The following is a 27554-nucleotide window of genomic DNA, read 5'->3' on the forward strand; positions in this document are numbered from 1 at the left end:
TTTTTATCATTTTCAAAACTTCTGAATGTCAAAGGCTTCCCTTGAATTTTCCTGGGTGAAGCTTCTGCAGACCAATGATATTCAAGGCCCACTTGCTACCCAGAGCCTCACTGTTCAACATCGGTGCATTCTGGGCCTGGAAGGGAAGGTAGGCTGCAACTATGGTCAATCCGCAGGCAATGGACCATTCATTCAGATCTTGCACTCTGCACTAAAATACAACTAAGGTCTTCCAAGGCTCCTTTTCTGTATATTGCAGCATTTTGTTTTACCTGTTATACATTGAAATTGAAACAGTGAAATAAATGGATGCAAGTTAATGAGTATTTTGGGCTTGAAAGCCATTAAATATGACACTCCAGAATACTGCCAAAGACACTAGCTCGGTGTGAATAAGGTATCCCCAGACACAATGCTAGGGAAAGATTTGCTTTTGTGTGCGTTACGCTATCACCATACCAGGGGTGATATGTCACCTATAGAGTTGAAGAATGCATTTACTGAACTCGACTGAATATTCTTTAAAAATCTAAGTAAATAGCATCCAATAGACAGCTCATCAAGTTTGTAGACTCTATGTAAACGTTCGTTTCTCAAACAATTTTATATGTTTTGTTGGACCGTCTATTCCATCTTCTGTATATTAATGATAACTAGCAGGTAGAACCTCTGCCCAATTTTTAGAAATATCGAGTGTCCCACTATTTATCTAATATTAAAGTTGAACCAACAGCTTTATAATTTCCCATAGTTCATTCCTCTCCTGATTAGATTCAGTTTCATTATAGTCCATTGAATTAAATATCAGCTACTGCTTTACTGGAGGAACAGTCCAATGTGGTCTTTAATGGGCAACTCCATGAGACAAATTTCTGCTTGCTGACAGCGTCTTCATGCCTAACATTCCCATTTCCCCCACCTCTGCAAGTATTTTCCATCCTCAATCATCACCGTGGAAGACAGGTCCAGAAAATACTCTGGCTTTTCACAGAAATGATGGTTCAACTGTTCAGTCGAATTTGTTCGGTTAATCATAACTGAATGTATTTCATGAACAAGTTCTTTGTAAAAGTACTCCTTTATCTCTTTCTTGGATTACAAGTTATTTCAGCAATAACTTGATGCACCAAATCAAGTTTATCACAAAACATACATTTTCAGTGTTTGACGAACCACTTGTGAGAACAAGTTTCATCCAGTATTTCCCATGTACCCATCACCAATGACACAGATGATTGACGTCCCTGACAGTTCTGGTCATAGTCCATTGCATCCAACTTCAATTGCAAGTAAGGTCCAAGACACAGGTCTGTTGCTTAATTTCAGCGAAAGCAGAACATTCAAGACAAAGAACGCTGAAAGCACACAGGTGTTTGAGGAGCATTAGTGGAAAGAGAACAAGGGTTACCGTTTCAAGCCAAGGATCATTCACCAAAAATGTAAAGTAACAAGATCAGCGTGTTTTAATTTGAGGAAAGGTGAGAAGTGAATAGAACAGAGGGAATGTCTGCCATGGAGGCAGTTCAAAGTTATAGTAACAATTCCTTTTAAAAACAGAAATAAAGTGTAACAAAGGTACAGCACATTTCTGAGTAAAGAGAGCTTTATTGAAATTGTTAAACTTAACATTATATCCAGGGATGTTACAGTAGGAAAATGTGATGCCATTCATCAGGTTTAAATAGAACATAGAACATCTACAGTGCATTACAGGCCCTTCGGCCCACAATGTTGTGCTGACCATGGAACCCACACTAGAGACTTTGTAGGATTTCCCTAGCGCATAGCCCTGTATTTTTCTAAGCTCCATGTACTGTTGAAGTCAGTAGTTCAAATTTTGTTTTAGCAGACCAGAGGATATTTCTCCAAAAAGTAAGATCTTTGTCCCCATGTGCACTTGCAAACTGTAGTCTGACTCTCTTATGGTGGTTTTGGAGCGGTGGCTTCTTCCTTGCTGAGCAGCCTTCCAGGTTATGTCGATATAGGACTCATTTTACTGTGGATATAGATACTTGTCTACCTGTTTCCTCTGGCATCTTCACAAGGTCCTTTCCTGTTGTTCTGGGATTGATTTACACTTTTCACACCAAAGTACGTTCATCTTTAGGAGACAGAATGTGTCTCCTTCCTGAGTGGTATGACGGCTGCGTGGTCCCATGGTGATTATACTTGTGTACTATTGTTTGTACAGATGAATGTGGTACCTCCAGGTATTTGGAAATTGCTCCCAAGGATGAACCAGATTTATGGAGGTCCATGATTTTTTTTTCTGAGGTCTTGGCTGATTTCTTTTGATTTTATTTGTAAACTTCTGACCCACTAGAATTGTGATATAGTCAATTAAAAGTGAAATAATCTGTCTGTAAACAATTGTTGGCAGAATTACCCATGTCATGCACAAAATAGATGTCCTCAACGTCTTGCCAAAACTATAGTTTGCTAATATGAAATCTGTGGAGTGGTTAAACAATGAGTTTTAATGACTTCAATCTAAGTGTATGTAAACTTCTGACTTCAACTGTACCTATCTAAGAGGCTCTTAAAAGACCCTATTGTATTCACTTGCCCCACCGCCACCGGCAGTGTATTCCACGCACCCACCACTCTCCGTGTAAAAAGCTTACCCCTGACATCCCTTCGGTACCTATTTCCAAACAACTTAAAACTATGCCCCCTTGTGTTAGACATTTCAGCCCTGGGAAAAAGCCTCTGGCTATCCACACGATCAATGCCCTTCATCATCTTATACACCTCTATCAGTTCACCTCTCATCCTCCGTCACTCCAAGGAGAAAAGGTCAAGTTTGCTCAACCTATTCCCATAAGGTACAGCCTCCAATCCAGGCAACAGACCTGTAAATCTCTTCTGCACGCTACCTACAGTATCCACATCCTTCCAGTAGTGAGGTGACCAGAACTGAACACAGTACTCCAAGTGGGGTCTGACCAAGGTCTTATATAGCTGTAACATTACTTCATGGCTCTTGAACTCACTCCCACTGCTGATGAATGGCAACACACCCTACGCCTTCTTAACAACACTGTCAACCTGCACAGCAGCTTTGAGTATCCTATTGACATGGTCCCCAAGATCTCTTAGATCCTCCATACTGCCAAGAGTCCTACCATTAATATTATATTCTGTCTTCAAACTGGACCTACCACAATGAACCACTTCATGTTCATCTGTGTTGAAGTCCATCCGCCACTTCTCAGCCCAGTTCTGCATCCTATCATGCCCCACTGTAAACTTTGACAACCCTTCAAACTATCCACAACACCCTCAACCTTTGTGTCATCAGCAAACGTACTAACCCACCCTTCTACTTCCTCATCCAGGTTATCTATAAGAATCAAAAAATCACTGGCTACTGATGTCCATGGAGAATATGAACCATCTACATCCACTCTTTGTCTTCTGTGGGCAAGCCAGTTCCAGATCCACAAAGCAAGGTCTTCTTGGATCCCAAACCTCCTTACTTTCTGAAGGAGCCTTGCATGGAAAACCTTATCAAATGCCTTACTGAGCCTTGCAAAGGGAACCTTACAAATGCCTTTACATGGAGGCCAGAGACATAAGTGGGTTGAAGAATTAAAGTGACAGAGAAATGGAAGATCATAATTGCCTTTGAGAATTGAAAAGAGGTACTTTGCACAGGGATCACCTAGTCTTTGTTTCATTCCTCTGATATAGAGGGGATCATGTACAATGCACTGAATCAAAGGATGTGTGAGTGAACTGCTGCTTCATTTGGGAGGACTGCATGGATCCCTAGAAAGAGACAAAGAAAGAAATAAAAGGCAAGTATGCATCTCCTACAGTTGCACAGGGAGGGGCTATGAGAAGGGGAGTGTTTGTTGGAGATGGAAGAGAGGGCCAAGGAGTTGAAGATGGAGCAGTCACCTTGGAATGATGAAAGGGGAGAAGAAGGTAGGATCTGAGATCATTGGTTGATTGGAAGATATGGAGAAGTCAGAGTTTATAAGTAATAAAAGTTGACAGCAGTGATTTTTGCAGACGCAGACGACATCTTCAGTTCATCCACAAAACAGCTTCTTTTTTTTCATGTCTTTCTTTTCTTTTTAAAGTAGCTGGGGGCCTCTTGGAGTCCGTGGTCTACAGCTACAGCTCAAACTATAGTTCTCCACTGGTGGTGGGTTCTCATTCTTGGACTTGACCCATGACCTGGCTTTTAGATATATCCAGGTGCAGCCTGGAAGACGCGTGACTTTGGGGCACAGCCCAGTGGAAAACCCGGTTCTTCACCGATGTCACCGACTGCAGCGTCAAGCGAGATTGAAACACTGACAGAGCAGGTAGTGCGCACTGCTGTCAGAAGGCCCATGCCTCTCTTGATGGTGAGTGAGAGTCTGTTGGGATGGGCAGCTTTGGGAGTCTAATATTTCTGTCATTCATTCTTTGTTTTTTTCTCTTTTGTGGATGTCTGCAAAGAGTAGGACGTTCTGATTGTATACTCCATACATTCTCCGATATTAAATTGAAACACTTGAGTCATTTTATACTTCAAAGATAGTAGTGCTGTTATGTCCTTCCTGATGTGGTTTGTTATTTCATTTCTAATTACTAGATCTCACTGCTTACTTGTAAGTTCATAGCCATTGTTGATTACTTGTTATTGTGTTGTTAAGCAATTAACTTTCAACATGAGGTCAGCTAACTTATATTGTTTGTACATTTCACTTAGTCACTAGTAGTTAGAAGCACTCTGTTAGAAGTCGAAGGAATTTCAATCAATATTTGAATCTATCTTTCGTGAAAATGCTGAGAAGTTCTGACCTTTTACATCAACCCTTAGGGTACTGTAATGCATTGGTGAATAATAAAACTGCCTTCAAACTACACCTATGCTGGGACTGGAATTTATCTATCTGCCTAGTCTAAGAAAACAGGGAAACTCTCAAGAGAGGGTAGAGTAAGTGGTCAGGAACTCAGTAAAGAGTGGCGGGAGAAATCAGATATCATCAGTCATCAGGGAGAGGTGAAGTGGAAACTGCAAATGCATTAGAATAGTTTGGGAAAATGGCATTAAGGGGGAAGGGGTGTTGGATCAGTACACAATGATTAGATTATAAGAGTAGATCAGGAGGGAAAGCAAGGATTAAGGATGAAAGCAATTGATAACACATTTACCTCCTAGTTTAGCAGAGTGGTATGAAAAACTTGTTACCCTGGAAACAGTCAATTAGGGTTTCTCCCTAGTTAATGTGATTCAAATTTTGCTGCAATGGCTGAAATAGAGCATTGCATGGGAACAGATGATGTGCTTTCCAGCCCTAAATACAAAATTGCATCAGCATTCCAAGGATAATTCATGACATGTAGAACCCTGTCAATTTTTCTGAGTGACAAGAAATGACAGGCAAATGATTTTTATTGTACTTCAGTCACAAAAATTTGATTTTTTCTATCATATCTGTGCAACAAGCACCAAATTAGAATTACATTTCTAGCGCTCATTTTTAATTATTTAAAATGGTTGTTTCAAGAGATTTCGAAACATTAAACATTTTATTGGTATGTACTAGCCAGTTTCTAGCTAGATTATTTTTTTATCAGTGCTTTGTATCTACAATATCATTTTAAAATCTCAAACACTGGCAAATGGGCACAACCAGTAATACTTCATCTTGTTTGTGACCTTGATGAGGGAATTTGGCCAATTTTGTGTGTAAGACTAGGTTCCAGATCAATGTTTATTAAGTCAGCACGAAAGATAGTAGAAATTCTGATTACATTCAGTGTAAGTTGCATATAAAATTCTTCAATCTTTTGTGTTGCCATGGACAATTTCAGATAATTAAGAAAATTTCACAGCTACTTTGTTCCAGAGTTTGAATAATATTGCTATTTAATTATAGATGCAATTCTCACTCTCGCCATTCAACAGATTATTTTCAATTGACTTCATCATTAAAGTATTAGCCTTTAGAAGTAACAGATGCAAAATTAACAGATGAAGTCTTTTTTGTACTTTTCGCTATTTTATACCATTACTCCTTACAAAGTGAAATCAAATGACACAGGTGACCACAGGGCCTCACTCCCAGATGAGCTCAATGCCTTCTATGCTCACTTTGACCATTGAAACATGGAAGAACCATCACAAACTCTAACAGCCCTCAATGACCCTGTGATTTCAGTCTCTGAGGTCAACATGAGACTGTCCTTTAGGAGGGTGAATCCATGGAAAGAAGTATCCAGTCCAGACAGGGGACCTGGCCTAGTACTAAAGACCCGTGCTGATCAATTGTCTGGAGTGTTCACTGAGATGAGATAATCTGCAGATGCTTGAAATCCAAGCAACACACACAAAATGCAGGAGGAACTCAACAGGCCAGGCAGCATCTATAGAAAAGAGTAAACAGTCGACTTCAGCCCTGATGAAGGGTCTTGGTCCAAAACGTTGACTCTTTTCCATAGGAGCAACCTGGCCTGATGAATTCCTCCAGCTTTTTGGGGATGTTCACTGAGCTGTTTAATCACTCATTGCAGCAGTCTGAGGTATCCACCTGCTTCAAACTGGTCTTAGTCATATGGTGCCTATGATGAACATGGTAACTTGCCTCAATGACTACCATCCAGTAGCATTTACACCCACAGTGAAGAAGCATTTTAATTTCTTGAACTTCTGGTGACGCCCCCCCCCACTCCCCTTCACCAATCCCCATCCCCTTTTCCATCTTTCACCTTATCCCTTTGCCTGCCCATCACTTCCCTCTGGTGCTCCTTCCCCTTTTCTTTCTTCCATGGCCTTCTGTCCTCTCCTAATAGTTTCCCCCTTCTCCAGCCCTTAATCCTTTCACCAATCAACTTCCCAGCTCTTTACTTCACTCCTCCCCTTCCTGGTTTCACCTCCTGCCTCCCCTCCCCCCACCTTTTAAATCTACTCCTTATCTTTTTCTCGCCAGTCCTGCCAAAGGGTTTTGGCCCAAAACGTCGACTGTACTCTTTTCCATAGATACTACCTGGCCTGCTGAGTTCCTCCAGCACTTTGAGAGGTTGATGATGAAACACATAAACTCCTGCCTGAGAAGCAAATTGGATCAGTTCCACTTTGCCTATTGGCACATTAGCCCTGCAGCAGATTCCATTTCATCGGCTTTTTACTCAACCCTGGGGCAGCTCTACAGCAATGGTGCATGCGTCAGGATGCTCTTTCTCAACTACAGGGTTGTACATGGTGACATACAGTATACAATATGTACTTTGATAATAAATTTATTTTGAAATTTACATTTTTATTCTGATAATATTCCTCAGAGTGGTAAATTCTACACATTATGTTATTTGAGAAGGAAAATATCTCCAGAGGAATCTGGATGATATGCTGCCTATCGTTATTCCATACTGTCAGGTTCTTGTGCATTCAAAGTTTATGTCAGTATCTTTGTTCAGAATTCTGCTCAAAGGATACAGAAACAATAAAATAAACCAAGCATAAAGAAAAGTCTATGCAATGTTTAATGTTTAAAGACTGCCATGGGACGTTAAACATCCAGCAAACAGTAACTTGCACATTGATTATTTAACAAAAGATCCCAGCAGGAACTGGTACATATTTTTTCAGATGTGCTGTTATATTTTGCGTCTTTCCTCAAATCTACAAGTTTCACATTTCACTTCAAAGTTTCTCTCCATTTGTTGGCTGTTTATTCGATAATTACAAATGGAAACGTCACATAAAATTTAAATGTACATCACCCATGTATTGTGAGGCCGGTGGATTATCTTGGCATATTTTTATGTTGTCTTTGGCCAATTAATAAACAGAAAACAGTTAACTTTGTGGCATTGACAAAATGAAATCCAAGAGGATTCCATTGATTTTTTCTTTGTTGATGTTTAAAGTCTCTGTCATCCCACAGAGAAATGAGAAGTTTTTTAATGATTCACATTGAATTAATTATATAGTTAAAGCAGTGATGATGGATATTTATTTTGTGCTTGATGCTAAGCCGCACCTCTTCTCACTTTCTCATCAGATGTGCAGTCTGACACTTGGTCCAAGGACATTGGTAATATTGCTGTACTTCCTGCAACAGGCTGTAATGGGGCTCATAGTTGATGTAATGTGCTCACAGTTCATCACGCCTGACCAGACTCTCTTTCCAGGTTATCTTGCATCTTTTATTTATGCAGCTGAGCTACACCGAAATTTTAGAGCTGATTACCAAATGATCAGAGTTTTAAGAATGAACAGTACCTCATTACTGCTTAGTAATTTATAGTAAGTTTATTACGGTAACAAACAACAAATTTCATATCATGTGCTGTAAGTCAGTGACAATAGATCTGATTCTGATTCCAACTCCGAATGAGAAGGAACTGAAGTGCCAGAGAGTTTTTGGAACTTTGTTCCAAAAAGAGTTTAGGACATGAGCGGAAAGAGGGACAAGGCTTTAGGAGCCGTTAATGGAAGAGTGCAGGGATCCCATAAATTATTGGGCTGATTAAAAGGGGTGAATTGGTAATGGATTATCAATTTGAGGGATTGGGATTTGGTGAGAGAGATTCAGTGGGGCTGTGGAAAGGAATGGAGCCCAGAATCAAAGAACTTTAAGTCCCTTGTAAAAGAACAAGTGATGTCTTGAGGGAAATATTTCATGGATTGTCATGGTCTGGAATTCACAAAAAGTGATGGAATCCATTTCAATCTGTTCTTTTGAGAAGGAATTATTGAGCAGTTCATGCAAAAAATGTGGGAGTATACTGGGGAATGTGTGTAGGAAGTTAGCCCCAGGCTAGTGGACCAAATGTCCTCCTTCTATGATACATTTTAGGCAACAGGTATTAGAAAATGTATCTGTATAAAAGGCTCTATTCCTGGATTATTTCATTATTTGTATATTTATGCTAACCTTCCATTTCAGAGTTCATTGAACTTGATAAAGTAATACAAAGCCCTCTGCCTGTTTTCTGTGAGAAACTGGGCTGTTCCCAGTAAGCAGAAGCCAGGATAGCTTCTGCAGATTTTCCCCTGTCCGCATAGCTTTGATCATGTTTTGGTTTCTCTGCTAGAGATAAAGCCAAGTTGTTCAGTAACTAACCCAGAAAAAATGTCTTAAGCTTTGTAACTCTAAAACATAAAAAAAACTAACGAAAGAAAAACAAAGGGGCCAAGGGATGAGAGTCTTAGTTTGATTTTTACTTTCAGCAAGGTGCTGTTCTCTCCACTCTTGGCATTTTCTGGATGTGTTGGCATCCCGAACAGTGCATGGGGAGCTGCTCGACTTGCTGCCCTATCCCAGGCCAGCAGACAAAACTTTGAGGCAGCACTTTCATTTTGATCATGCCTACAGTAGGTGACTGGCATGTAGCCAAATGAGCCCAGAAACCTTTACAGTTTAAGCAGATCATTATCAATTGATAACCTTTTTATGATTTATTTAATATAACCATCAGAATCTGGCTAAAAAAATCTTTCCAGCAGAGAATAAAAATGGACCAAATTGTACTTACTTGAAATAGAAGAAGATGGCCAGAGAAATCAGTAAAGATATAATTGACAGAATATGACCCACAACTGCCATGTAGTAAAGGATTGTTGCCATCTGGTAAGGACAAAGAATACATTCCTTACAAAGGTAATAATAGTGTAATCCATAATCAAGGTCAATTCTAAAACATTTCTGTAATTGTTAAAAGAAATTTTGAATAAATAAAATCTGGCTGACTAAATACATCTGAAAAGATAAAACTATTAATTGTATGATTGATAAAATGTTCAATATTCTTGAGGGCAGCCAGGAATATTTCCTGACATTTAACATTACATAAGAGATCAGGTAGGTTCTTTGAGCACCCTTTCAGCCATCTTCCACTTACAACATTTTGTTTGATTAAACTTTTCTTCTGATATTGCCTTTTGTTTTGTTAAAAAATAGCATATCTCTATGTGTTAAGCGGACACTTATGTTATGTATATGTATCAAATAAACAAAGTTGTTAATGCCAAAGTAAAATCATCACAAAAGTAAGGAGCTGAGATAACAAAGGGGCTGATTAATATTGCCTCTCATGTTATCGGAGAAATCATTGTAAAGAAATAGAAGATAAATGTCAAAAAAGGCTCTTTAAGTTCAGCCTCTACAAGAAATAAATGACCACATGTAGAGTATAGCGTATCAGAGAGGATTTTTATTTTCTTCTCTCTCCTCAGCCAAGTATTTGAATGGTGTAGAGCTTCTTAATTGTACCTTTCCTACCGAAGCCTCTCTGTTGTTGATGTAATTGCAAGGAGAAACATCAATAAACGTAATAAACAAAATACGAAGTGCAATTTCAGGTGACATGATAAATTACACAAAATCTTGTAAATGGAAAATGTCTTAAGGTGTGCATGAAGAATTGCCATATTCACTTATGTAAATCTGAAGTTATTGATTTTAGTAGGAAAAGCAGATTGGAGGCATTTTATTTGAATGTTCAAGATTTGAGGTATAAAGGGATGTCGGTGTGCTTGTGTTCCAGTCCCTGACAACAAATACGTTGCTGAAACAAGGAGAAAATGGCATGTTGGCCTCCCTAGCAAGAGGATTTGAGTACAGGAACAAGGATGCCTTATAATAATCATACTGGCTTTAGTAAGATCATCCTTGGGGTATTGTGTGCACATCTGGCATGGACAAAGTGTACTGAAAGGTCATCAGTCTGATTTCTGGGATGTAGGGACAATCATATGAGGATAGATTAAATCAATTAAAATTGTTAGAAGACTGAAAGGTGATCCAATTGGAATTTTCAAAACTCTGGCAGGAAAAATTTCTTCACTCAGTGGATAGTGAACCTGTAGAATTTGCTACCATAGAAGGCAGTGGAGGCAAGTTAAAAGTGCAAAGTAAACTTATTATTAAAGTACACACTGACGTACGCGTCACCATATACTATCCTGAGATTCATTTTCTTGCTTGCATTCACAGTAGATACAAAGAAAAGCAATAGAATCAATGGGGAGAAACAAATAATAATAAAAAACAAATAAATAATTTATTTATTAATTATATTCGGAACTTGAGTTGTGGAGTACTTGAAAGTGAGTCCAAAGGTTGTGGAATCAGTTTAGAGTTGAGGTGAGCAAAATTTACCACTCTTGTTCAAGGCACTGATGGTTGAAGGGTGATAACTGTTTCCTGAACCTGGTGGTGTGGGACTTATGGCTCTTGTCCCTCCTTGCCAATGGCAGCAGTGAGAAATTTACTTGCACAATGTTTCTTCTTTTACACATTTGTTGTTTGTTAGTCTTTGTTTACAGACAATTTTTCATAAATTCTATTGTATTTATTTATTTTCCTTTAAATGCCTGGAAAAAAAATGAATCTCAAGATATACATACATTCTTGAGTAATAAATTTCACCTATACTTTAAACTTTAATTTTTAAGATGACAGCTAAAGGTTCTAGATGCAAAAGGCATGCCGGTAGTGCAAATATGTGGTATTGAGATAGAAGATCAGCCATGATTATACTGCACAACAGAACAAGCCTGTAGGGATAAATAGCCTTTTCCTACTCCTTTTATCTATGTTTCTCTGTTTTGCTACGCAGATCATGTACATCCTTGCAGACTTCTTAACTCTTACACACTCACAGAGCCCCACTGCTCCCTTCCAAAACAGAAGTGCAGTATGATATACCAAACGTTTCAGGAGCATGGAGGATGAACAAGTGATACTGACCTTCAGTTTATAGTCTGTATATTTATTACAAAACGTATAGTTGGACCAAGTTCGATTGGTTTCAGGATGTATAAACCAGTTCCCATTTTCATCACAGTACTTTGTAACTTTTTCTTGTGGGAAGATAGAAAATTGTTTCAGTAATGGCTTAATTTTACAAACAGCTAAGTCAAACGAGACTACACAAGCCACATCTGACGAGTTGAGGTTGGTTTAGCGTAAAAGAAAAAGAATTAACCAATAATTTGAATTAAGCACTTCAAATATACAACAGATTGGGAGTAATCAGAATAGTTAACTGAATTTTTTATCAAATGGAGTCGATTGCATCTGGAGTGTCTTGCTAATTTAATACTACAGGGCTGGTATTTATTATTCTGTCAGGCCACTGTTAAGTTATTGAAGTTATTAGAGCTGAATGTAAGCGTGCAAGCGGAGACAGCTACTGAGCAATGCGTTCATGTTTAGTGCTGATAGTCAAAAGATAAATATCTCAGTTTCAGCATCAACCAACCCGCTGCCTGATGTATTCTCATTACTTTTTCATTCCTCTATTTCATACTGTGATACAGTTTTTGAAATCCTCTAATCCTCTGCCCCATCTCAAATCCCTACTGTCAAAGGAGGATTGGAACATTGTAGCAAGAGCCAGCAAAATTTCATACTTTGATATTCTCAGATGGATTCTGTAGTTTATTCAATTTTCCATTAATATTTGTGCAATATTGTACATATATTTTTGATTAAGCATTCTTAGTTTGTTTACATAATTCATTATGCATTACATGTATGAAGTATGTGGATGGCATACGTCACTACATAACCATGTTATACATCAGCATCTCACTAAAAAAATCTAAGTAGATGGAACATGCCCCAACTCCTGTGTTTTTCTTTCAGATAGTTTCTGGAGTTATAAAAACATAACAATGGTGATGAGGAAGTTTTAAAACAAACTTGAGACAACTACCTACCTGTTGAAGCACAGTAAAATTTTATTCAGCCGGAAAAGTTAAAAAATATGCAGCACATTTTTGTTTGAAAGGGCAGAGAGATATTCAAGGTCAAAGAAAGGTCAGATATAGACAAAATTAGCAAGTAATGAGTCTGGCCACGGGTTCATAAACAGTGAATTCTGGCTGATAATAATAATAAATTTTGAAAAGGCTGAAATAGCAGGCTTTATCGGAAATAGCCAATGAAAAGCGAGTGCAAGTGTTACTGAGTGCAATAGGTTAAAAAGCATACAGTTTGCTTAGAAATTTAATTGCTCCAACCAAACCAGCCAAAATAAGTTTTGCTGATATTGTGAATGTTATACAGTAACATTCAGAATGGAAACCGTTGTTGATTTCAGAACACTTTAGGTTTCATAAATAGAATCAAAAGGAAAGTGAATGCATTTCGGCTTTGAGCATCATTTAATGATGGGTTAATGATGCCCTGAGAGATTGTTTAGTTTGTGGAATCTTACAAGAACGCATTCAAAAACAGCTCTTAAAGGACGCACAAATCACATTTAAAAGAGCAGTTGAACTCTGTGTATCATATGGTGAAGCGTCACAGGAAAGTTTCACTGGATGATAAGAATTGTAATGTGTGAGTACACTGTCTGACATCACCACCTTTTTCGCCTTTTGGTAAGCCATCTCATTCTGCTTTGTCCATTGCCATTTCTTCCTGATCTGCAGTAATGATTTCAAGGAGTAGAGTGCAGGTTTAGCAGGAAACTTTTATAATAATTGACAAATCCTGAAAAGAAACACAGCCTTGAAATGACCTTTGGCCTTGGGACATCCACTACTTCTGAAATTTTCTTAGCATACTGTCGTGAGATTTTGGAAAAGTTCCTCGTGTTTCTTACCGGTAACCAATGATGTCATCCAGGTAACACAGCGTGCCTAGGCCTCTTGTGTAGCTTTCTGCCAGAGAGCAGGTGTACATGATACTCCAAAAATAAGCCTGTTTTAGTGATAAAGCCCTTTGTGAGAGTTTATGGTGAGGAATACTTCAGATTCTTCTTCCGTGTCTATCTGTATGTAGACCTCAGCTCAGTCCACTTTGGGTAGTGTTTCCGTCCATAAAGATTTGCAAAGGAACCTGCTTTCCTGGGCAGTGGATATTGATTTACTTTCAGTACTGGGTTGATGGTGACCTTAAAATCACCACGGATCCTGACAGACCCATTCTTCTTGGCTACTGGGATCACTGGCAATGCCCATGGGCTCCATTCAATGTTGGAAAAAATTAATTCCTTCAGCCTCCATGCACTCTAGCTTACTGACTGCTTTATTACAGTTGGTATGAGGAACTAGGCGAGCTTGAGTGTGCCATTTTCACTTGGCACTATTTTAGACTTGATATGCTTGTGTTTTTGAATGCCATCCCTGAACACTTCAGTGGCAGCATCCAATACCTTAATTTGCTTTCAGTTGACTCTCTTGAAGGGTATGTGGCATGAAACGGATGGACGGATCTCCAATCAAGTTGTAGTTCTCACATCCCCACAAGCTGGTCCTCCTGTTTTAACCACATACATGGTTTATTGGCTATTGTATCTCACTGCTACAAATGTCATTCCCACAGGAGTTCCTCTTCTCCAGTATAAGTTCCTAATTAGACAGCTGCAGGCTTCAGTTCAATATCTTTAAAATGCTATTTAAACTCATTTTGTGGAATGACTAAAACAGCTGTCAGTGTCCAATTCCATATTAATTAATTTACCATTAATTTCTGGTGTAAGCCATATTGCTTATCTATTCAAACCACACACACAAAATGGTGGAGGAACTCAGCAGATCAGGCAGCATCTATGGAAATTAGTAAATAGTTGATGTTTTGGGCTGAGACTCTTTCGTCAGGACTGGAGAAAAAATGCCACTTGGATTTCCAACATTTGCAGATTTTGTCTTGTTTATTTTCTGCTTGTCTATTGTTAGTTTTCACATTTAAATCTAAAGGCTATTCAGTCCTGTATCACTCTCATCATTATCAGATATTTCATCAACAGCATGAAGATTAGTGCTCATGCTGAAACTGCAGCTTGACTTTTTAGCTTTTTCTCTTCCCTGTGTAGTTCATTTATTTTTGTTTGCCCAACATGTCCTTTGTTTGTGTCCTAGTTTGTTGCATTTTCTGCAAGTATTGCCTTTAAACCCTTGTTAGTCTGGTGCATGTGAACTCCTGCCACAACTGTAACACAACAATTTGTTCAGCCAGCCCAGCTTCAGTTTAGACATTGCAGTTCTGTTCATACTCAATTTCATTCCTGAGAGCAACTCATTGGCATCTCTGTCTGCTGTTTCCAATGATACAGCAATTTCAACTATTCTTTTAAAGGTAAGTTGTGCTTCAGTTAGGAGCCACTTTTGAATGATTTCTTGAAAGATTCCACAAACGAAACGGTCTCTCAATACATTGTTAAGCCAATGACCGAACTGATAATGCACAGACAACTTCTGCAATTCAACCACATACGCTGAAGTGGACTCCCCTTCCTTTTGATTCTGCATATGAAACTTAAAGCATTCTGCAATCAACAACAGTTTTGGTTCTAAATGTTCCTACGTTACTTTCATATCAGCAAAGCTAATTTCAGCTGGTTTGGTTGAGCAGACAAACTTCTAAGTAAACAGTATGCCTTACAGCGCAACATTTAATACCATCATTCCCACAATCCTGATTGACAAGTTGCAGAACCTGGGCCTCTGTACCTCCCTCTGCAATTGGATCCTTGACTTTCAAACCGGAAGACCGCTATCTGTGTGGATTGGTGATAATATCTCTTCCTCAGCCACTGCTCTGCTCTTCATATACACATGACTGTGTGGCTAGGCGTAGCTCTAATACCATCTATAAATTTGCTGGCGATACAACCATTGTGGGTAGAATCTCAGGTAGTGACGAGAGGGCATACAGGAGTAAGAGATGCCAACTAGTGGAGTGGTGCCGCAGCACTCAATGCCAGTAAGACGAAAGAGCTGGTTGTGGACTTCAGAAGTGGTAAGACAAACAAACACATACCAATCCTCATAGAGGGATCTGAAGTGGAGAGAGTGAGCAGTTTCAAGTTCCTGGGTGTCAAGATCTCTGAGGAGCTAACCTGTTTCCAATATATCGATGTAATTATAAAGAAGGCAGGTATACTTAGGAGTTTGAAGAGATTTGGCATGTCAACAAATACACTCAAAAACTTCTATAGATCTACCGTGGAGAGCATTCTGACAGTCTGCATCACTATCTGGTATGGGGGGGGGGCTACTGTACAGGACCAAAAGAAGCTGCAGAGGGTTGTAAATTTAATCAGTTCCATCTTGGGTACTAGTCTACAAAGTACCCAGGACATCTTCAAGGAGTGGTGCCTCAGAAAGGCAGCGCCCATTATTACAGACTTCCAGCACCCAGGGCATGCCCTTTTCTCACTGTTACCATCAGGTAGGAGATACAGAAGCATGAAGGCACACACTCAGCAATTCAGGAACAGCTTCTTCCCCTCTGTCATCCGATTCCTAAATGGATATTGAACCTTTGGACACTACCTCACTTTTTTTTAATATATGGTATTTCTGTTCTTTTTGCACAATTTTTAATTTATTCAATATACATACACTGTATAAAGTATGCTGAATAATATTTATTTATTATTATTATTATTATTATTATTATTATTCTATATTATGTATTGCATTGAACTGCTGCTGCTAAGTTAACAAATTTCACATCACATGCCAGTGATAATAAATCAGATTCTGATTCTGATTTAAAGCTAATGTACTCAGCAAAACTGGCACATGTTTCTCATGTTTTTCATTTACTGTAAAATACTGCACAGTTTGCTCAATATACAAAATTCAGTTATCTATTAGGTAATCAAACTCATCAATTTTTCTGAAGTAGCCAGTTGCTTTTGTGACTCACTATTGAAAAACCCATGAACCTGCCCATTTTCTGCCATCTTTTTTTATCTTGATCGCCTGTCTCTTTTTCAGAAGAAACACATGTTGCATTGCTTTTTTTCTTAGCTTGAACATCTTGTTGCAATTCAACAGAAAGGTAGTTGTCTCCGGTTCGTTTAAGACTTACTCATTGCCAGTGTATCTCCAAAACATAAAAACTAATTGAAAGGAAAACATGTAGAGTCCAGAATTTAAGTCTAACTTTGATTTTACTTTAAGTGAGGCACACATATATGACTTGGTAGTGTCATTTCATATGCAATTCACATACTATTACATATAACTGAAATGATTATTTAATAAATTATTTACTTTACAGTATTACTCAAATATTACTGAGATATTAAATACACAACAAGAGCATGACAAGAATGGGGAATGGAAACAAAGAGAAGGGAAATGAGGGGAATTTATCAAAAGTTAGAAAAGTTATGTTCTTGCCATCAGGTTGGAGGTGGTACAAATGCAGCAGAGGAGGCCATGCACCACCATGCCATTGGAATGAGAATGACAAGTCAAACTGAAGCAGGGGGCCAAGGTGTCACCCTGCCTCATGATACAAGCACAATGTCATCAGTACTTTAGCAGTAGAGGCATTGTGAGAAAGTGTGTTTGGGGGAGGGTGTGGTTGAGGGAGAGAGAGTGTGTGTGTGTGTGTGTGTGTGTGTGTGTGTGTGTGTGTGTGTTTTTGTGTGGGGAGGAGAGGGAGAGCATATGTGTGTATGTGGTGTTTCTGGGAGAGGGAGATCATGGACCTAATTAACATAAACATAAAATTTATGTATGAATTATTCATACGCTCCTGTTCCCAGATATGTTTAACTCCCAGAAAAGTTAAATTGTAATATTATGCAATTCTAACTTTTTACTGTAATTTAGATCATAGGTGAATCACACTTTAATAGTCACTGAGCCCTTCATTCATTTAAAAATACAGCAAATTCACATGGTCAGTTCCAGCTCATCCCTCAGATGTGTGTTCAGACTGGGAATTTTGCACAAGAGAGGAATATAGAATCATATAATGTTATGAGGCAAAAGCAGGCAATTTTGGTCCATCATGATCATATTTGTCTGAAACTGAACTTTAGGGTAACATTACTTTCCAGACCCGAATCCAAAATTCTTCAGATTATTATCCTTCAAATACTTAATCCAAGTATCCCTTAATTGGGGGAGGGTATTTATCTCAACTCCTTCCACCACTCATTCAATTGCAATCCTGTACCAGTCATTGAATTTTTTTTCTCTAATTTCCCCTTCCATACTTCCACCAATTAGCTAGTTAGCAACCTCTCTGCCATGATGGATAGGTAATTTCTGTTTATACTGTCTAGGGGTGAATTAAATCTCACCTCATTCTCTTTCAGAACAAAAAATGAAGTCATTTTTTTCCTTCCAGCTATACTTTTTCAATTCTGGAAACATCCTTGAAAATTCTCACAACTTTTCCATATTGCATTAACTCTAGGTATGGTTCAGTGGAGATTTTATACAGTTGTAGCAAAATCACCCTGCTCTTACATTCTACATTATGTTAATAAAGACAAATACCTTGTGTGTAATCTTAACCACCTTATTCACCTTTCATGCTGTCTTTAGCAACTTCTGTAAATGCATTTTAAATTTCCTTGAGAGAGAGAGAGAGTGGAAGACTTTTTCTGTGTGCATTAATAAAACTTCTACAAACATTTTCACTTATAATGCACCATTAACAGAGTAGAAGCTGTGAGTTGTCTCACAGAAGCGTACTCATGCGAGAATCAATCATGAGCCAAAGCTAGTGCAACTGTAAAGATCTTGATAAAAGGGTTGGACTAACAAAGGAGAGGATCACAGAGGGGTAAGAAAGGTTAGGAGGAAAATCCAAAACTGAAAGTTGTGGTCACAGGTGCTGATTGGAATTGGATAGTGCAGGGTAATAGGAATAGCAGTGAGGCAAGCAGTCCGTGTTTGTAAATCAGCCTGATATTGAAGGACCAGGGAGCTCCAACACTGCTTTCTGTTGTAAGGTTGGCCAGACATTTTTCAGACAGGGAAAGAAGAGTCATGAGAGATTGATTCTTCAGGCTGTGGCATCAGACAATATAACTTGGCAAGGCAATGAATACATGACTACTGACCAAGTGTGACTAGAGGATCCAAGAGACTGATTTATTGGTAGTAATTAATTGTGATGCATTTGGATCAAAACTGGTTAGGAACACTATTTTATTAAATTCCTCTTCCAAGTTGTATGAAATACATCATAGCCATCAATTTCTCAAAAAACGTTTAAGCTGTTAAGTATTACTTGTCCATTCAAAGAAACATATTGCTTCACAATCCCTTTTTGCTCAGTTTATAGGAGCATTTTCAAACTTATATCTGTGTGCTGAGAAATTCTCTAGCTATCCCTTCTTATATCAGGGATATGGCTTCTTTTTGCCCCACCCTTCATTCGGTGAAACAATTTTGTTTCAAACAATTTAATTCCCTTTATATAAACATTCTCCTCTTTTATTCCAATGAAAAAACTTACCTACCTTTCCATAACAATCACACTGAAACAGGGAAGGGAGATGGAAATTAGAATCCTTTATAACCAGTCAAAATTACCACTGACGGACTCTGCATTGACCCTTGTGTTAATGGCTAAATCTAGACCTTACTTCATCAGGCCAGTCAAAAATTTCCTCTTAGATTATGACTCAGTGCCTGTGTTATCAATCTTATTCCTTGTATGAAACATTTAAACAAAGAAACTGAAGTGCAGAGAGGAGAATTTGGTGTAGAGTTTACTGATGTTTCCAGAATAACCATTGAAAAATTTCAGTCTGCTTGATGGAAAACAAACATTAGTTCAATCTTCACTTCATAAAATCATGTCTAAAGTGGAAATATGGGTGTAATATCTATCTGCTGGTTCGAGTCTTGTTCTTATTGAAAGTTTCAGAGAGAGAGGGATTTAAGATTATGTTTGAGACACTAAATATTTCTGTAAACTAGCCTAGAGGAACAGAAGTCGAATTCCTATGTAGTGCAGAAATTTTGTGAAGAAATAAGTCTCTTACCAGTTGCATCAAAATCATTGAAGTGATTTGGACAATTTTGTATGCTTAACGTTCCCGCTGGTGTATCATCCCAACATAACCATCCATCCCAGGTTCTATTGCAATATAGGCCTGTGATGTCAGAAAGTGTAGCTTATTACTTAATATTATTTAAGTAACCATGTTAACAAAAGTACAGTTATTTTAGCATGGTATCAGTTACCTGGTTTATTATAAGAAGTATCCCTGGCCATTTTTTCATAACACTTAAACTGTGCATCCATTATCTTCTGCTTTATCAGATTTTGAGCAGTTTCCACAGTTGGAGGCTCAGTTATAAATTCATCATAATTCTCAGTTGATGCAAGGCTAGGCATAATTCTCTGTGAGATAAAGAGAAAATGCTTCATGTTCAAAAATTATCTGCCTAAATTGCATTCCATCTGCAGTCCTAAAACTGCACAAATTTATTTAAAACTAAGCAAGCTACTAGTCGAAGTGAGCTTACTGTTCAACATTGACTATATTTACTCTGATAACATTGCAGCAATAATATTCCTTTGACCCTCGGAATTTACATTGAATGCATTAATAACTTTGCACTATGTTTGTCCATATGCTTTGAAATACTTAAGTAAAATATTTCTTTAACTTTAAAAAGATGAATAGCTTAAATAAGTCCAACATAAGGACAAAGATTAATGAAGATGTTTATTTAAATTAATCTCACTCACACACACACACACACACACACACACACTCACACACACACACACACACACACACAGAGTCACTATTCACTTTCAAATGGCCTTGTGTTGATCAGACTTGATCACAGCCCTATTTAACACCAGCACTTTTGTTCAGTCTGAAGCTGCCCAGTCACATCTCCCAATGTCAGCAAAGTTACTAAAGCAACAATCCGCTGCAATGCATTCCCAATTGTACATATAATCACCACCCTCAACTGTGGTTCTGGATTGAAGGCAGCAGATAAAGAGATTTCATAATTGGATGCATGAGGCAGGAGAAAGAACATCTATAACCACTGTTCCAATTTCATCTGGAGCATTGTGACCTCTTGGATACCATGCTTTAGGAAGGATATAAAACAAGAGCCAGGGTGCAGAGATTTACTGAAGTATAAATGGCTTTAGTTTTGTAGATTTCCTGAAGAAATAAGGAAAGTGAGAGATGATTTGATCACAGCCTGGTATGGGAATACCAGTGCGCTTGAGTGGAAACAAAACTAAAAGTAGTGGATACAGCCCAGTCTGTCACAGGTAAATCCCTCCCACCATTAAGCACATTTACAAGGAGTGCAGTCGCAGGAAAACAGCATCCATCATCAAGGACCCCACCATTCAGGACAAACTCTCTCCTCACTACTGTCACCAGAAAGGAGGTATAGGAACCTCAAAACCCACACTACCACATTCAGGAACAGTTATTACCATCAACCATAATTAGGCTTTTGAACCAGAGAGGCAGCATGGTACCATGGTGGCTAGCACAATGCTTTACCTACCCGGCGACCTGGGTTCAATTCCCACCACTGCCTGAAAGGAGTTTGTACATTCTCCTCATGACAATGTGAGCTTCCTCCGGGTGCTCTGGTTTCCTCCCACAGTCCAAAGACGTACTAGTTGATAGGTTAATTGGTCATTGTAAATTGACCCATGGATTAACTAGGGGAATTGCTGGGCAGCATGGCTCGAAGGGCTGGAACGATCTATCCCATGCTGTATCTCAATAAATAAATAAATATGTAAACTCAATAAAAAATGGAAGTCTGCCACCATCCACCTTATCCATGCCTCTCATAATTTTAAACACTTCTATAAAGCCTCACTCATTCTCTGGCATTTCAAGGAATAAAGACCTAGCCTGGCCAACCTCACATGTCATAAAGATAATAAAATAGTTATAATGCAATAAAGGTCAAAAATAAGGAAAAATCTAATAAATTGAACAGAGATAAGAATAGCAAAGCATAATACACTATAAAAGTGAGGATTGTGAAATTTGAACACTCAGAAAACATTGTATGTTATTAAATCATAGAAATGCCAACATTAATGTACATATCTAATATTAAATTAGAAAGCAAATGGTGTGCTACGGTTAATTGCAAAGGAACTGGAGAATAAGTACTAAAGTATGAAAAAGACTAACTGTAAGTTATTAGCGCTTTGGCGAGATCACACTTGGAGTAAAATGCATAATTCTGGTCTCTTCACATTAGGGATATTGCACTGTCCTCTGAGGAATTGTAACAAAGGTTCAGCAGACATTTCAGAGATGAGGACAAACCAAGTTAACAAGATCTACTTCCTCCAGAGTGGAAAGAAAGAGCATGGTTTAGGTTTTCCTGAGGATGATAAAAGAGCTGTGGCTGAGTTTATGAAAAACTAGGTTTGATAGATTTTTGGATGTACTGGAAAGGTTCAGGTTTGCATTGAGATGAAGATCAGCTGTAACCTTATTAAATGACAAAGTGAGTTCAACTTAGCGAATGTTCTCATTTGTACTGCTGAAGCTGAACCATTCAGTTAGAAGAAAGTTAATATTTTAAGAGTCCCTGTGAATATAAAATAGCTTCTTAAATTCCTGTAATAAATCATCCTGCTGAATGCTATTTGGAATGAATCATTCTTGATATATTTATGTAAATCTTTATTAATGACAATTTGAAGGGTATTTTTTTAAGTATTTCATATTCTCAGTAATAAGACACTAAATTTGATAGAAATTACCAGCTTACCTGCTCTTTTATAGAACTATTAGGGGTGCACCAGCTGTGTGTTGCTAAATTATCTGTCTTTTCTAATAAACATCTGGGTTGTTCAACCTAAAAATAGCACCTTGCATGTGTAATCATAGAGCAAAGTTTACAATTGACGCGGAATGAGGATATGCTATTATAAGTGAAGGAAAGAGTAAAAAAAATGCTATAAAAAGCCTCTGTTTCACAGAGGAGTTGTTAATCTTCCTGTTTATGAATTAAATTGTTTGATTAATAATAAAACTGCCTTTAAAATGCATTGCATAGATTTGCAATCTGATAGACAGAATAGTGAATGGCAATTAGAGCTGGTATGAAAATGAATTTAAAATTCCTCTAATTTTGAAAAGAAAGCAAATAATCTGCTGTGATCTCTGTTTCCACTTGTCTTCTCTAGGAAGTCCATAACTTATAGCAAGTATGCACTTCTGTTTGCATATTTCTCCTTTAGTTCATTATTTTTTCATTGCAAATTCATAATCAGAGATTTACCATTGAAGGGCTATTTTCCTGTGAAGCCAGGGGTCAGGCACTATATGCCCAACACCAGAACCTGGATGAGAACAGAATGCCAGAATTCCAACTGGATGGATCCTGCCAGATGTGAGTGAACACATGCAAACAGCAGATCAAGGAAAGACTGAGCAAGTTTGTGATGCAACATCCACAGGTGAAGCTGGCCTTGTTGACAAAATAATGACAAATTTACCTGCAGCCAGGAACAACAAACAGTAAACCTCTACAGGATGAGAAACAGAAATGGAAGGAATATTAATTTTAAAAGGCCACGTGATCAAGCTAATGAGCAGTAGAGAACATGAGATTTATAGAATCTGAATCTTCATTCTTGCAAATTGTGTAATATTAATATCCTTGCCCTCTCAATACGGAAAAAAACATAACAGGCTACTTGTTATGACAAAACAAACTACCTTTTCACAAACAACGTAACATTAGGCTTACCAGTGAGCTGAGTGTGCTCAGTGCTGGCCTTGTGTAGTTTGAGCAGGATCAACCTACTCTCCCAAGTCTATACAGTTCTCATAGGCAAGACCTTGTGCAATAACATAGCCTTTCAACCATGATGCCAGAACAAATGTCGCTATCAAACAACTTGAAAACATTTTCTCTGAAGTCAATGAAACACAGTTTTTTAATGCTATTGGAAAGCATTTAAACCTGTTCTAAAAATGCATATATTAGAACATGAAAACGCTAAGAAAAAAAACCTAACACTTAAAAATGCTTAAATAAACAATCAACAAAATATATATAAGCTAAGGATAAAGATTCTGCAGTTGCTGGAAATGAACAACATACACATCATACTGGAGGAACTTAGCAAGTCAAGTAGTATCTATGAAGGGTAATAAACACTGGCTGGCCTTCCAGATGTGGTAACACTTCACCTCCAAGTCTGTTGGGGCCATTTATTATTTCCAATGCTTTGCTGCAGCCTCTTCTACATCAATGAGACATGATGCAGATTGCAAGACTGCTTTGTTGAGCATCTTCACTCCGTAAGCCGCAAGAAAGGCAGGATCTCCTGGTGGCTACCCATTTCAATATGACTACATATTCCTGTTCTGATATGTCAGTCCATAGCCTCCTCTACTGTGATGATACGGCCAAATTCAGGTTGGAGGAGCAACATCTTATATTCCACGTGTGTAGCTTTGGACATGATGGTGTAAACATCAATATCTCTAACTTCCTGTAATTTCTTCTCCATCCATCCTTTACGTCTTCCACCTATCCCCTCCCAGCTTCTTACTTCATTCTTCTCCACCATGATCTCACCTCTCCCTCACCCGATCTCACCTATCACCTGCCAGCTTCTTACTTCATTCCCCTCCACCATGATCTCACCTCCCCCTCACCCGATCTCACCCATCACCTGCCAACTTCTTACTTCATTCCCCTCCACCATGATCTCACCTCCCCCTCACCCAATCCCCTCTCACCTATTACCTGCCAACTTCTTACTTCATTCCCCTCCACCATGATCTCACCTCCCCCTCACCCAATCCCCTCTCACCTATCACCTGCCAGCTTGTACTCCTTCTCCCTCACCAGGTCCTTATTCTGACTTCCTCCACCACCTATTCCAGTCCTGATGAAGAGTATTGGCCTGAAGCTTATTCTCCCCCATACTGAGAATACGCCTGACTTCTGAGATCATCCAGCATTTTGTGTGAGCTATGAACTAGCTCTCGTCCCTCTCTGAGGGGAATTAAGGGTTATGGGGAAAAGGCATGGCCAGATCAGCCTTAATCTTATTGAATGGCAGAGCAGGCTTGACGGGCCAGATTACCTACTCCTGCTTCCTGCTCCTACTTCTTATGTTCTTATGTTCTCACAGATATTTTGCCTCATTTAAACAAATGAGGCTGTTTCTGCACCTAGTGCAATCTGGCACTCATTATTCACAATTCTGAGCTCCCACACAAACGTCCACGAGAAGTTCAAACTCAGAGCACAATCAGCAAACTGCTGTCACACCTTTTGGTTTTCCCTTACAGAATGCATGCTTTTAATTTATGTTACTCATTGAAGCTCCAGCCATTGATGTTACAAATAATTAAAAGACAAAAGTGAGAGCCTTGATTTAACTTGATGTAATGGTAAATCCAACATGCAGGAATGCAAGAGGAGACAAAGAGTAGTGGAAACAGCCCAGTCTACCATTGGGCACAGGTCTCTCCATTATTGACAGCATCTACAGGAAGTGGCATCCTATTGTCAAGGACATCCCAACTTACTTCTACATCAGTCAGGAAGCACAAAAGCCTGAGCTCCCACACCATCAGGTTCAAGAACAGATACTTTTCTACAATCATCAGTTCTTGAACAGACCTGTGCAACCCTAATCCTATGGAAAAAGGTACAGTCAAAGTTTTGGGCTGAGACCCTTCAGCAGGACCCCAGGACCCTACCTATTTCCCTCTCTCACCTTATCTCCTTACTTGCCCATCACCTCCATCTGGTGCTCCTTCCCCTTTTCTTCCATGGTCTTCAGTTTTCTCCTATCAGGTTCCCCCTTCACAGTCCTTTATCTCTTTCATCAATTGACTTTTCAGCTCTTTACTACATCTCTCCCCCCTCCTGATATCACCTATCACCTACTACCCTCTACTTCTTCCAGCTGAAAGGTCTCGGCCCAAAACATCGACTGTACTCTTTTCCATAGATGTTGCTTGGCCTGCTGAGTTTCTCCAGCACGTTGAGTGTTGGATTTCCAGCATCTGTAGATTTTCCCTTGTTTGCAACCCTAATCCTACCTCAAGAGAGGAACATTATGTACCTCTTGCCCTACCACACTACCATGGCTTTCTTTTCAGATAGATTTTTCTCTGCACTAATGCTTTGTTTGGCACAGGCTTCAGTTTGTTCACCGCCAATATAATTTATGTGTTATTATATTCTGTGTGTTGTCTGAACCCCTATGCCTGTGATTAAAGATAGATTAAAGATTAGCTTTATGTTTCTCATGTACATCGAAACATACAGTGACATGTGCCATTTGCATCAACAACCAACACAGTCCACGGTATCCTGGGGGCAGCCCACGTATGTTGCCATGTTTCCGCAGTCAATGTAGGATATCTACAACTTACAAACCGTAAACCATACAACTTTTTGGCGTATAGGTAGAAAATGGACCCTCCATGAGGTCACGGGGAGAACATATAAACTCCTTACAGACAGCAGCAGGAATTGAACGCCAATCTTTCTTACAGCTGACAGTATTACACTAACCACTATACTATCATGCCACCCACACAAGGAAAGTTTCACCTCACTATACCTCACTGTATATGTGCATATGACAATAAACTCGACTTGACCTGACGTCACTTCCTGGAATAGAGTCCTGAGCAGTAGTTCTACAAATTAGCGTATATGACAAAATATTCATGTTATCCTGGTAGCAGAAAATAGAGCTTAGTTTATATCTTAGAACTTAGCTTAGCTCACTATATATCAGTGAGGCCTGACTTAGATTGGGAGATTGCTTCGTCAAGCACCTACCGTCCATCTCAAAAGTGGGATCTCCCAGTAGCCATCTATTTCAAGTCTACTTCCCATTCCCATTCCTACATATCAGTCCATACTGCTGCAATGAGGCCACACTCTGGTTGGAGGAGCAACAGTTCATATTCCAACCTGATGGCATGAACATCGATTTCCCAAACTCCCAGTAATTGTACCTCCCACTCCCTTCACCATCCCCCACTCCCATTTTCCTCCCTCACCATACTTCCTTACCTGCCCATCACCTCCTTCTGGTGCCCCTCCTTCCCTTTCTCCCGTGGCATTCTGTCCTCTCCCATTCGGTTCCCCCTTCTTCATCCCTTTATCTCTTTTACTAATTGCCTTCCCAGCTCTTTACTTCACCTCTCCTCTTCTCCTGGTTTCACCTATCACCTACGACCTTTTACTTCTTCCTCCCCTCCACCAACTTCTTACTCTGACTTTCTGTCTCTATTCTCCATTGCTGATGAAGGGCCTCATTTTCTAATTAATCGCATACCCATTTCTTATGGATGCTAATACCAAAATTTGATTGTAACGAAAATGGCATTGTTCCATCCATAATTTCTGAATGCTCATTTTGAACTGTAACTTTTACATTAAAGAATTTTTAAGGAACTCTCCATTCCAAAAGTGGTTTCCTCTTTTATGCTCATTGGAACCTCACCCATAACACTTGGACATTGCATAAAGTACAACAAAAATGCAAAGAAAGTGAAAATTGTTGTTTACTGATGTTTATAGATCATCTTCTGTTAAAGGCAAATAGCATGTCATTGTTCTATATATAATATTTGCCACCCTAGTTTATGCTTTTTTAACTGGAATTTAAAAGCAGATATAAAGATGTCTGTGGTCCCAGTGAAAGAAAATTTTCATAGAAGTTTTAAAAAGACACAAAGACTTGGACATTTCTAATTTTGGATAAATAATCTCTGATGATTATCCAGATGCCTAAGTAATGTACAAGGCAAAAGGGGGAATTCTTTGATTATATTACAGACAACTTTCTCATTCAGCATAATTCTGTTCTATTGCAGATTAGGGCATT

At 38.8% G+C, this 27554-nt stretch overlaps 1 protein-coding gene across 2 annotated transcripts in view; it reads right to left on the reverse strand.

Annotated features, from left to right (window-relative positions):
• Positions 1–27554, reverse strand: part of calcr (calcitonin receptor) — a 240635-nt gene that overhangs the window by 99939 nt on the left and 113142 nt on the right. For both annotated transcript variants that reach the window (XM_059972550.1, XM_059972549.1), the window contains exons 4-7: positions 19907–20066; positions 19705–19815; positions 11697–11809; positions 9481–9572 (exon numbers count right to left, since the gene is read on the reverse strand). In XM_059972550.1, coding sequence (XP_059828533.1) covers positions 9481–9572; positions 11697–11809; positions 19705–19815; positions 19907–20066 — 476 coding nt within the window. The remainder of the gene's footprint in view (positions 1–9480; positions 9573–11696; positions 11810–19704; positions 19816–19906; positions 20067–27554) is intronic.

This window comes from Hypanus sabinus, chromosome 6, assembly GCF_030144855.1.
Source record: "Hypanus sabinus isolate sHypSab1 chromosome 6, sHypSab1.hap1, whole genome shotgun sequence".
Classification (NCBI taxonomy): domain Eukaryota; kingdom Metazoa; phylum Chordata; class Chondrichthyes; order Myliobatiformes; family Dasyatidae; genus Hypanus; species Hypanus sabinus.